The following is a 12120-nucleotide window of genomic DNA, read 5'->3' as shown; positions in this document are numbered from 1 at the left end:
TCCTGGGACCCATGTGGTAGATGCTTACTACACCTGTGGTTGGTCCTCTGTCTTCCACATGTGAACCAGGGCACACGCAGACACACACATATCACACACACACGCATGCAGACATGTGTGAGTACACACAGCGACACACACGCACGCAGTGTGAGCACATAGACATATATAAGCAAGCATGCGCACACGCGCATGCACACACACTCACACAACATTAAAAGAAAGATGCCATTCCTTGTGCCTGCCCAGTATGCAGATGGACCTGGGGTCAAGCTCCAAAACAAAGTGATGGCTTGGAAGGTGTGGCTGGGCAGAAACAGCAGAGGACTGCATGCTAGGAACATGTCAAAGGGGAGGCCATAGTGTGAAGTGGTGTGGGATTACGATGATGCCTTCCCCACCTGCAACTATTCGAAGCTGCCTGGAAAACATTAAAAAACAAAAACAAAATGACACCATCCTTCTTTTATTTCTAGCAGGTGTATACTATGGGCCGGTACAGAGGGCTGAGTGGTGTTCCACGGTACTAGAAAGCTCCATGCTTAAGTTTCATTGCTCTTTACCAATTTGCTATTTCAACTACGGGGCTCTGCTTTATCTGGTGTTACAAGGATGCTCTACACTCTCAGTAATTCTCATTTTCTTTCTTTCCTTTCACATCTCGGTTTAGTCTCTTCAGGAAGGTTTAGGATCGCATCATGGGTCTCTCTTGCCATTCTGTTCTCCCTGCCAGTAGGATTCCTGAGCAGTATGGGAGAGGCCAGTTTTCAGATTATAGATTCTAGCCATGAAATCTGGCAAAACTTCATTTTTTTAACAACTGCTTTTAAGAGATAATTCTTGAGAATTTTATTTATCATGCATATGGGTATTTTGACTGCATGCATGTCTCTGCACCACATCAATGTCCACAGAGGCTACACTAAGCATTGGATTTCCTGGGCCTAGAGTTACACGTGGTTGTGAAACACTATGTGGGTGCTGGGACTTGATGCCAGGTCCTTTCATAGAGTAGCAAGTGCTCATAACTGCTGAACCGGCTTTCCAGTTCCAACACCTGTTGCTCTTCGTTATGGTGGGAAGGATATATTTTGGCTCACAGTTGGAAGGTAGAGAGAACATCATTGCAGGGATTTTTTTTTTTTTAATTCTGTAGCTGGTGCGGCTTGGGTGTTTCTTCAGCTAAACCTTTCTGAAATCATGCTCATTGACACATCCAGAGACTTTCCCATGGTGATTCTAAATCCAAACAAGTTGGATTTAATAAAGCGTCTGAGTTAATCCATTGAGCTAACAGTGTCTGGCAACTATTCCTATAACTTTCTTTTTGAGACAGGGTGTCACTACATAGATGAGGCTGGCCTCAGACTCACAGATATCTGCCATTCTCTGCCTCCTGAGTGCTAGGATTAAAGGCACTGCCACTCCAGCTTACTATAAACTATGCACATAGACACGCACACATATACTTATGTGTGTATCCATATACCTATGTATACACATATATTTACATGTGTGAATACACATATATTCATATATTACTATAATAAATAGTTTTTGAAACCAAAAGCTATGATATAGATTATTATTAATATCATTATTATTGGTTCTTTTGAGACAGAGTCTTACTTTGTAGCCTTCGCCGTCCTGGAGCTTGCTAAGTAGAACAGACTGGCTTTGAACTCATAAAGCTCTGCCTGTCTCAGCCTCCCTACTACAAGCGAAGACTTATTCTTTTAAAAAGATAGATTTTTATGTGTACGAGTGATTTGTCTGTAGTATGTCTGTGCATCACATGGTGCGCTGCCTTCAGAGGAAGCTCTGCAAGAATAGAGAACATAATGTTTAGGAATTCCAAAAATTCTTGAAAAGCTGTTTTTTGTCCTGGCTGCTTTCTCCATCCATATTTAATGAAACTGTGTAGATAACTTAAAAACTAGGTGCCTTGATTGGAATCTCTCTCTCTCTCTCTCTCTCTCTCTCTCTCTCTCTCTCTCTCTCTCTCTCTCTCTCTCTCTCTCTCTCTCTCTCCTTTCTCTCCCTCTCTCCCTCTCCCCTCTCCCCCCCCTCTCTCTCGTCAGTTTCCACTCCCCGCCCATACCACTATGTCTCCATTCTAATCTTTTTTTTTCGTCCACTGCTGTGTCATTAACCTCCTTTTAAACTTAAAATCATCAGAATACAAGTCCTTAGCTGTTTTTGTCCTGATAAGAAAGGGGATAGTTTAATTTCAGTGGTTACCACTAAGCACGTTCAACTCCCTTCTAAAACAGACTTCAAGGGTCTTGAGAAAATGTCAGGAAGACCTGGCCGGCGCTCCTGGGAACTGTGTATTTGTGTCTCACACAAAGCCTCGCCTACATAGAGTCCCTGAAAGCCCTCACTTTCAATTAGCCGGGAAAATAAAACTCATCTGTAAAGCGGGTTAGGAGCAAGTTAATGAAAAACGTTCACCAGACACAGGGTTCAACAGCAGAGGGCACAAAACCCACTGGCCAGGGCCAGAGGCTTGGCCTAGGTGAGGGTGGGCTGAACCTGAGGATCTCTGGGTTTTGTAGTTTGCTATTTGTCTCGCCTGCATGTTCTCCCGGAAGCTGAACTACAACCCCCACAGTGCACTGCTTGCTCCTCTCGCCCTTCGCCTCTGGTCCGCTGAGAAACCTCCTGGGGAAATAGCCTCGCCCCGCTCCCGTACGCACGCGTCACGTTTGTTTACCCTGAGGCCCCGCCCCAGACTCCCGCTCTCCCCGCTCCGCCCAGGAATGTCGTCATTCTCAATGCATATTCATGATCAACTCCGCCCCGCCCGCCTTCCCGCGCCTCATTAATATTCATGACCGAGCTCGGCCCGCAGCTCCCGGGCGCTGAGGCGGTCCGGCAGCGGGCGGGGCCTGGCGCTGGGGAGCCCGCGACCCGCGGGGAGGGCGTGTGGGGGGGCGGTGGCGACGAAGCGGGCGGGCGGGAGCGCGCGATGGAACACCGAGACACCGACGGAATGCTCCTGATCGCCACATAATCCTCTGGAACGGCCGCGCCGAACGCCATCGGCGTCTCCCTTCTCCGCGCGCCGCCGCAGCGTCTCCCACCTTCGCCTCACCTCCTCCTCCGTTGCTGTCTCCGGAGCTGGGGGGGGCGACGCGAAGCCCCGCTACGATGGAGCCCGCCGCCGCAGCCCCGGCACAGCGACTCGCCGACCCCGCGGGTGAGGACCGAGCCCCGGCGGCGGCGGCCGAGGGCGCTCGGAGTGCGGAGCCCGCGCTGAGCGTGGCCACGGCCGCGAGCGGCGGGAACGGCGGCGCGGCGCTAGAGCAGGCCCCCTGCGAGGCGCCGCCGGGGCCAATGCCCGGCCGCGCGGGAGGCACCGGGCGCAGGCGGCGGCGCGGGGCGCCTCAGCCCGCGGCCGGCGGGGCCGTCCCGGTGCCCGCAGCTGGCGGCGGCGCCAATTCGCTGCTGCTGAGGAGAGGGCGGCTGAAGAGGAATCTCTCGGTCGCCGCCTCGTCTTCCTCGTCCCCGTCCTCGGCCGCCGGCGGCCTCCCGGCCTCCTGCTCGGCCTCGGCGTCGCTGTGCACTCGGAGCCTGGACAGGAAGACGCTGCTCCTGAAGCACCGGCAGCTGCTGCAGCTGCAGCCGTCGGACAGGGACTGGGTGAGGCACCAGCTCCAGCGGGGCTGCGTGCACGTCTTTGACCGCCACATGGCCTCGTCCTACCTGCGCCCAGTGCTCTGCACGATGGACACCACAGCCGCCGAGGTGGCCGCTCGGCTTCTGCAGCTGGGCCACAAAGGCGGCGGGGTGGTGAAGGTGCTGGGCCAGGGGCTGCCTCCCGTCGCCGCTCCGGCCGCGGCCGTCCAGAGTCCGGACCCCGGGCTCGGGAGGGAAGTGGAGCCACCGCCCTCGAGCAGCGCTCCCGGGGCTGTCGGGGGCCCTGCGCGCGCGCCTCCCGCCGACCTGGCGCTTCCCGGGGGCTCCTGGCCACACTGCGCACCCCGCGCCAGCCCCGCGCCCTCGGACTGCAGCCCCGGGGAGCTGTTCGCGGGTGGCCTGGGTTCTCCGCCCGGCGCCCCGCACCCGGCCTCCGACACAGAGAGCTTCAGCCTGAGCCCCAGCGCCGAGAGCGTGTCGGACCGGCTGGACCCCTACAGCAGCAGCGGCGGCTCCTCGTCGTCGGAGGAGCTAGAGGCTGACCCGGCCCAGCTGTCGACCAGGGCTCCTGGGCCGCCTCCCCTCCGCCCCAGCCGCCCAGCGCAGCCTCGACCTCCTTCCCCGAAGACCTCGCCCTCACTGCAGCCGAAAGCTCCCAGGGTTGTCGATGGCACAGGCGGGATGGCCTGCCAGGGTTCCAGAGAGGACAAGGTGGTGGCGGCTGCAACTCCGGGCGGCCCTCCGTCGACTCCGGGACGGATCCGGGAGACCGCGCAGAAGACGTCTTCGCCGCCCTCCCTCTATGTCCAGTTTCACGGAGAGACTACCCGGCGCCTCGAGGCGGACGAGAAGCCATTGCAGATCCAAAATGACTACCTCTTCCAACTGGGATTCGGGGAGCTGTGGAGGGTGCAGGAGGAAGGCATGGACTCGGAGATTGGCTGCCTCATCAGATTCTACGCAGGTAAGAAGTTGCCTGCACGTTGATGTGTGGTTTCTAACCCTGGCAGGGACCGATAAATGATTCAATGGACCTGGTGAGTCTGATACCCTTTTCTAGCTTGTTCACATGCCGTCTGTGTAAGTACTAAATCGAGCATTCTTTAAATCTGCAAGTTTTAGTCGGCTGTCCAGGGCTGAGGTTGGAAAACCAGGCGGATGAGGTGACAGAGTCGCCTGGAAATACAGGAAACAGTCAACACGTGAGAGAGGTAGCCGCCCGTAACTGTAGAGGTGCTTACCTTCAGGCCTGCTCAGGGTTGCAGGCAGTTTGGGATTTCAGGAAAATGCCTGATGCTTTCATATGGACAGAGGACAATGACCAACCAAAAGTGCTCCAGGGTGCCTTCCCTATGTTGTTCTACGAGTCCACAGTTTACCTTTCGCAGTGTAGTGTGGGCTGCTGGGAGCTGTGCTCTTGTCAACCGATGCCCTTGTTTGTTCTTCTGCCTGCCAAGCTTATTTACTCTGAGTTTTTAGACACCTGGTAAGTTTATATTCTTTATTTTGAGTGCTGCTTACTCTAGTGCTTTTTCATTGCTTTTGTTTAACAGTTTCCCCTCCAAGTTTGAATCCTTGCATAAAAAAAAGAGTTGGCCTGTTTCTGTCTTAGAGTCTTTATTGTCAGAGCTGTGGCAGGACTCGGAACAGACTGGAGTTCATAGCATTGGTGGTTCCCGCCTCTGATATGACCTGACTCTTCAGTACCTGGGTGCTGGGTATTGTATCTGAGCTTTGTAAGCCGCTTGCACTCTCCCTCTGCTTTAGAGTTCTTGGTGGTCATAACCTTTGTCTAACATAGTTAGCATAGGAGAATTAAAACTTTGGGTGTTATATTGCAAACAACCCAAGACTCCATAGCTGTTCTTCCACTGCTGTTCTAGCTGGAGTTTAGTTTGCATGCATTAACCTTCCATACCCACATTGAGATATGGAAGACAGACAGCGCGTCTGGGAGAGGTGTTTCTCTAAGTTTTGTTTAAGTTGTTCTGGACTTAAGTGGGCCTTTTGATTGATATTTGCCTCATAAAGGAAACCAAATTGTGATACAGTAGCATTTTTCTTGGAGATAGTATCTTAATTGAAGATATGCCTTTAAATTTTTTTTTTTTTTTTGGCCCAGAAAAGGCCAATGACTATGTCTTTTTCTTTCATGGCTCATGTAACTTGTGAAATATTTCTTTGCAATGACATCAGATAGTAATCACACCTGGAAGGGAGAGTATTTTAGGATGAGAATGATAATCTTTCTTAATCACATAGAGGGAAATGGCTATAAAACAAGGTATATGCAATGGAAAATATTTGAGCTTGCTCTTATGTATGGAGGAAGCTTTTCTCTCCACTTTGCTGATGACTGAATAGGTTGATTAGAATCAGATTTGTGGGAAAGGTTGGGTGTCACAGTTCTGAAGTTTAAATCTTGGATTCTGTTTGGCTGTTTTTTTCAGCAGTGTTTAAAACATTCTGAGTGGGCTGTGAGCAGTTTGCTTTTATTTTACACTCATCTCAGTTTAAAGTTGATCTGATTTTTTATTAAATCTTTAATTTCTGGTGTGGTTATTTTAATCTTTGTTTTTGTTTATGAAAAGTAGTGATTGTTACCTCCTGAACTTACTACAGTATTTCTATGCACAGCATAAACAGATGCAGGCGTCAGCGTATATGCTCATAAAAGTGACTAATAAAATGAGGATGCCCCACACAGATTGTCCAGCCCGCTCTTGAACGTGAAGTCTGTGTCCACGTGTTCTAGAAGAAAGGTGTCTGGGCTGTTGCAAAGCTGTGTGACTGCTTATTTTGGCATTTAAGCAAAGTTGGACTTAATTTAAGCCTAAATCAAAGTACTGAGCACCTCTGGACTGGTGTTTGTCTTAGAATAAAGCTCAGCATCACTAGATGCTGTTTCAGTTTTCACCAGGATGTGTTCCTAACAGCAGGGCACTGCTGAAAGGGGGCCCTGCCTGTCTCAATTGTCAGGACATATGGTGGAGGCTTGCCCCAGGCTGGGGAGATTCCTAGAAATTGCTTCTGCTCCTGTGGAATATAGGACAGCCAAAAGGAGGCTTTTGTGTTTTGATTGTTAGTGCTTTTGTGTACGAAGAGAACGATTCATGTATGTTTTAAATGATTTCTTTTAAAAAGGCACTGGAAAATTCTATATTGATTTGCTTCAATAATTATACATATAAACTGTTTGAATTTATTGTTGCATGTCTTTTCTAGTGGAGTTAAAGATAGCTGTAATTTGAGATGGCTTGATAATATTTTCCCATGTTTAAACTGAGGGCGTTATCACTGTCTGTGTTCTTACCTCCGCCACCTTGTTTCTTATTTTCACAATGCTGTTGTCCAGCAGAAGCCTTCCATTCTCTTGAGGGTCATTTTTCAATTAAATTTCAGTATTTATAATCTTCCTCGGGTTGCTTAAGGGCTTTGGAAGCTATTTGTGGTTACTTTGAATGGTTAAGTATTTATTTGGGTAAGTTAAAATGAAAGTCTTTAAGTGAGGCCACTCTTGGATGAGAAGTTACCAAAACTTCTAATTGCAGTTACCAAAAACTTAGTTTGAAAATTGTTACTGCTCCTATTGCAAAAGCATTATTTGAGTTTTAAAATAGGAGGAAATTGGTATTATCTAATGTTCTGTTAAGTTTGTTGATTATATTAAGGTTTAATTTTCTTTTAAAAAAAATGTACAACTTAAGACATACCTGAAAGAGTAATTTTGTTAGAAAAAAAAATTCACGAATTCAGTTACCTGGTCTTAGTTATGAACACCTAGGCATGAATGGGCTGCTTTGCTTCACTCCCTGGGGCATGTGTCATAGGACAGCGGTAAACTCATGTTTACATCTTTTCCATCACCTTTTGTTTTAGCTCTGTAGTCTGTTCAGTTCAAACAGTGAAAGATTGTCACCATAATGGAGAGCACACCCTGCACCTTGGAAGATGTGTTCATGTGGGCTTCCTTGGGGCTGCTTGGTAGTTCGCCTCTCTCCCCTTCTCATATTTCTATCCTCTCTCTCTTCTGGGAATGCTCAGACCTTCCATGATTTCCTGCATGGAAACCAAGAAGGGTGGTTAGCACCAGCAGTGCATTGACAAGTAGGTTCTTATTACTATAATTACAGCAGTGCTGAGTAGTGTGGTTTAAGTGTGACTCCAGTGTGTGCCTCAGTAGTGCTTTTAAGTACAAAGGCTTTCAGTTTATTTTGTTTTCTGTGCTTAACAGTTTGTTATGTTCATATATTTATTTGCCATATGAAGTGTGTGATGTCTTTTAACTATGGTTTGATAAAACCATACATTGGGGTTTATTGTCTTCAGAAATATTAAAGGCCTTTCACATAAATGGTCTCATTTGTCTTTTCAAGAACCATTAGGGAGGAGTCCTGGTGTCACTCAGCCTCCTTTCAGATGGAGATGGTGTGTTGACAGCTGAGGGTTTTCAGCCCCTGGCAGAGCTGAGACAAGGGAGCGAAGTTTGTGATTCAACGCACTGTCTATGAATTGGTGCTGAATTTCATTTACACTTGAGTTTTCAGAAAATATGCTATGTTTATTGGTAATGAGGTGCTATTATCGGGCAGTTCTGGGTGCTTCCTTGTAAAATGCAGATGACTATTTCTATCACATGGCCTTTAAAAATGTAAAGAACCAAGATTAACAAGTAAGAGCAGTGTAGAAAGTATTAGTGTTCTAAATATTCTGGTTATAAATCATGATTCTTAAAGTTGATAAGGCTTATGTAGTGATTACATTTTAATCCAAGTATTTCTTGTTTGTTAAATCTTTATTGGGAAGTTATCTGAGCAGATAACCTCAGAGTGGGTTTTATGATCACTTCTTTTAAAGCAATGAAAATACTCAACTTGAAAGAGCTTATCTGTTTGTTTGAAAGCTGAATTACCAGTACTCTTCATAGTAAATGGTGCGTTATTGATATTTTCTTGTACCGTTTTGTGATTCTTAGCTTGTACAAGAGCTAGAGAGCATTTATTCTCTGAATTTCATTATAATGTTTTGAAAATGGTAGAGGTTTTGTACTTATGATTGTAGCAAGCACATAGGATAAATCAGTCTATGGGAAGTCTCTTTCTTGAGGTGAGATTAATCAAGAGTGCAGACCTAGCGTGTGAGTCTCAGAGGTCAGTCCACACTGCCAGGATAAAACTAAATAAATAGACAGTCAGCCGCTGTAAATGGTTGTGTAATACATGCTTGTTATTGTCTTCTTACAAAATTTAGCTTTTGAATTATTAGGAAGGTAACAGTGCCTGACATCATATAGGAACCGTGCCTTGTATAAATCTTGGAATCTTTTCTTTCTGTTTGGATTGAATCTGTGTAGTTTGTTAAGCATCTGGTGGAGTGTGCCCTGATTTTTTTTTTGACTTCCATCCTGTTTGGGTCCCCAGGGATGTGTTACACACACATGCACACGGAGGCATTTCTCCCATGGCGGGAGGTTTCAGATGGGCCACATACTGTTAATATCTTCTCTTTCATGTGACTGAGCTCTGTGGACTTTCAGAGAACAGTTTTCCCTCCAAGTTTTCCTGGAGTTAATAGCTCGCCTCTTTCAAATGCATCTCTTACCTTGACTTTGAGATTTATTTAATGAGACACCTGTCAAATGAGACATTTTACATTCAATGGTTTTCCTATGTGTCACATTTCATGCTGCCCAGGCTGCTGGACAGGAGGAGGCTTAATTATAAACTCTGAAAGTCTGTTCAATGGGAAAGCTGTTTCTTTAAAAGCACCCGGCATTTGTGAAAATTGAAAGAGAGGTCTTATCAAAATGCCTCATAACAGTGTGTGAAGATAATGCCTCCTCCACCCCACCTTTTAAGTTGTCCCCTCCTTTAATCACATCCATCTGCTGGAGCCCTGGCTCTGAGGGTTTATCCCACTTAGGGTTCTGGGACTTCTAAGGCAGACTCTTTGTATTTGCCTTTGGGTTTCTAGAGACAGGAGGCTAAACGACACACCAAACACCTGCCGTGGTGGAGCGCTATGGGAACTCCTTCAGCTAAGAGGTCCACGCGCTTTTCACCTGCATTTGTAGAACATGAGATCGTGCCCAAAGTGGGCCGGTAGCTCAAAGGCTATTTATTGGCTGAAGGAGTTCACACGGCAGTGGTATTTTAGGTATTTTTGGCCTAAGACTATTTGATTGCCTGTTTAGATTTACATGTCGCCTCAATTAAGGATTTAGAAAATTCTAGTAAGCTGAAACTCAAGGGTCTGGAAAGAATGAATTTTAATGGTACTGTGATTAAAGAACATTAGGATATCCGGTTAGCCATGACATAGCTCTTTCAACACACGTCATATAGTAATTTTTATCATGTATGATAGTGGCCATCAGTTAACGAAATAGAGCTTAAATATTTTGGGTATAATGGTTTTCTTGTAAGCATGAGTTGTCCTGCAACACCTTTTAGTATGTTAGATGGAAACAAAGCATATCGGATACTGTTTATGTTCATTTTAAGACATTTAATGATGAAGTCTGGTTGAAGGAGGTGTATGTCTAGTGGTGTCTCCAGTTGTAGTGCTGTGTTAAAACTGGGCAAAGTAAAAGGGAAAAATTTCCAAAGTGTTTGGCATAAAGTTTTCTAAATGAAGCTTGACTAAAGATAAATTAGTTTTAGTTCCGATTACATAAATGCATTCAGTTAAGATTAAATATAATTTGAAAAAATTTAGTTGTGGACCATTTCAATGATCAGTGAAAATTCCATTTAGAAATTTAAAGTCTAAGTAAATTTGAATGAGTGGTTTTTGTTTGTTTGTTTTCCTCATTTTTTCCAAGCAGGAAGAGGTTTGTTTGTCAGTGTTTCTTCTGATTCACATGTCTCATGAAGAGCACTTGGAGAATGAATGGATCTTTTAATATTTCTGCCTCAATTAGTAGGTCACAGCATTTGGGCTTTCTTGTCAAGCACACACATATGCATATTTTTAAATGCAGCAACAGTAGGCAGGAGCTTTGCTTGTTTTCATTGCATATTTAATAATTATTGGGTCTTGTATTCGGTTAACTTCTGAAATATTGTTCCTGATTTTGAGATTTTTTTATGAATAGATTCAGTTTTTGAGATTTACTTTGAGAACTGTATTCCTTGGGAGAACTTTCTTTTTTCCTATCCAGGACTTTGAGAGTGTGGCTAGATGCAGCCTTATTGTTGACACTACTTTTCCTGGTTTTTGGGTTCCGCTAATGCTCAGTGTATGTTTTGGGAAACAGGGATAAGTAAACTGTTTCTTATCGAAACAAAACTTCGGGGGTAAAAGTTTTCTCTCATTTCAGAGTCTGCTTGGGAGGAAGTGGTTTTGTGATTTGGAGAATCCACTTTGTTCTGAGAGTTGGTAAACTTGATATGATTTAGGTGTTTATTTTTTTTTCTCCTTGGTGCTGAGGAGGGAATCCAAAGTCTTTGATACATATAAGACAGGACTATCCAGCCACATCCTCAGTCCTTGCTTTTGTGAGACACGTCTTGCTATGTAACCTAATCTGACTTTAGAACAGAAAGTCTTTCTGTTCTTTCCCTGCTGGACTCACAAGTGTGAGCTAGCAGACCTACTCGGGTATTCATTTTAACCTGTGCTGCACTGTGATTTCGTCATCTGTAAAACAGCGATTCCAGGATTTCTTCTGATTCTTAAATTCTAAGATTCTAGTAACAAGCCTAATTTTAGATAGATTCTCAAAGTTGTAGTTGTTTGGAGTTCTGTAGTTTTGGTTCAAAACTGTCAAGTCACCTAGAAAGGGCTTACATCTAACTTAAGGTTTGGATAGGATTCAGACTAAAGAAGATAATGTTTTATTTGTCCTCCCTGTCATTAATACTTCCCAAAGCAGAATCTGGCATGCTAGAGATAAATTGAAGTTAAATTCTTTTTTAATTGATTCATAAAGTTCCCTTCACAATCTGTATTATATAGCTTACTGTAATATTACATGTAGAAGAACCTCACTGTTCAAAACTTGCCAGTTGATTATTTTTTTAAGATTGTTTTATGGATGTGTGTTAACCTGAGCATGTGTGTGTGTGTGTGTGTGTGTGTGTGTGTGTGTGTGTGTGTGTGAGCAAGCGCATGTGTGAGTAGATACGCATGAAATCCAGAAGAGGGAACCAGACATGCTATTAGGCAGTTGTGAGCTGCTCACAATGTGGGTACTGGGAACTGAGTCTGGGTCCCCTGCAAAGAGCAGCAAGTGTTCTTAGCCAGTGAGCCAGTGTCCATGTCTGATCAGTTAGTTTTAATTCATGGTGAGCTTAGTACCTTAGTTCCTTCTAACGGCAGGAAAAGCACAAAAAGTAAATGAAAATTCACAGTACATTTATTAGATTATGGAATTCAGGAAACTAAGATAATTTAGGGCAGCTGTGTTTACTAGATGAGGAAAGTAAACTTAAAGAGGTTGTAGTTGAGAATCAGTGATAAGTCAGTATCAGAATT

The 12120-nt window shown here is 45.3% G+C and overlaps 1 protein-coding gene across 1 annotated transcript in view; it reads left to right on the top strand.

Moving 5' to 3' along the window:
- The first annotated feature begins 2909 nt into the window (after positions 1-2909).
- Phlpp1 (PH domain and leucine rich repeat protein phosphatase 1) overlaps positions 2910-12120 on the top strand; it is a 216948-nt gene continuing 207737 nt past the window's right edge. The window contains exon 1 of the mRNA XM_075987628.1: positions 2910-4606. Within this exon, the coding sequence (XP_075843743.1) occupies positions 3154-4606 (1453 nt within the window). The 5' untranslated portion in view covers positions 2910-3153. The remainder of the gene's footprint in view (positions 4607-12120) is intronic.

The sequence above is a fragment of the Microtus pennsylvanicus genome, chromosome 10, assembly GCF_037038515.1.
Source record: "Microtus pennsylvanicus isolate mMicPen1 chromosome 10, mMicPen1.hap1, whole genome shotgun sequence".
Classification (NCBI taxonomy): domain Eukaryota; kingdom Metazoa; phylum Chordata; class Mammalia; order Rodentia; family Cricetidae; genus Microtus; species Microtus pennsylvanicus.
This window is presented reverse-complemented; position numbering and strand designations above follow the sequence as displayed.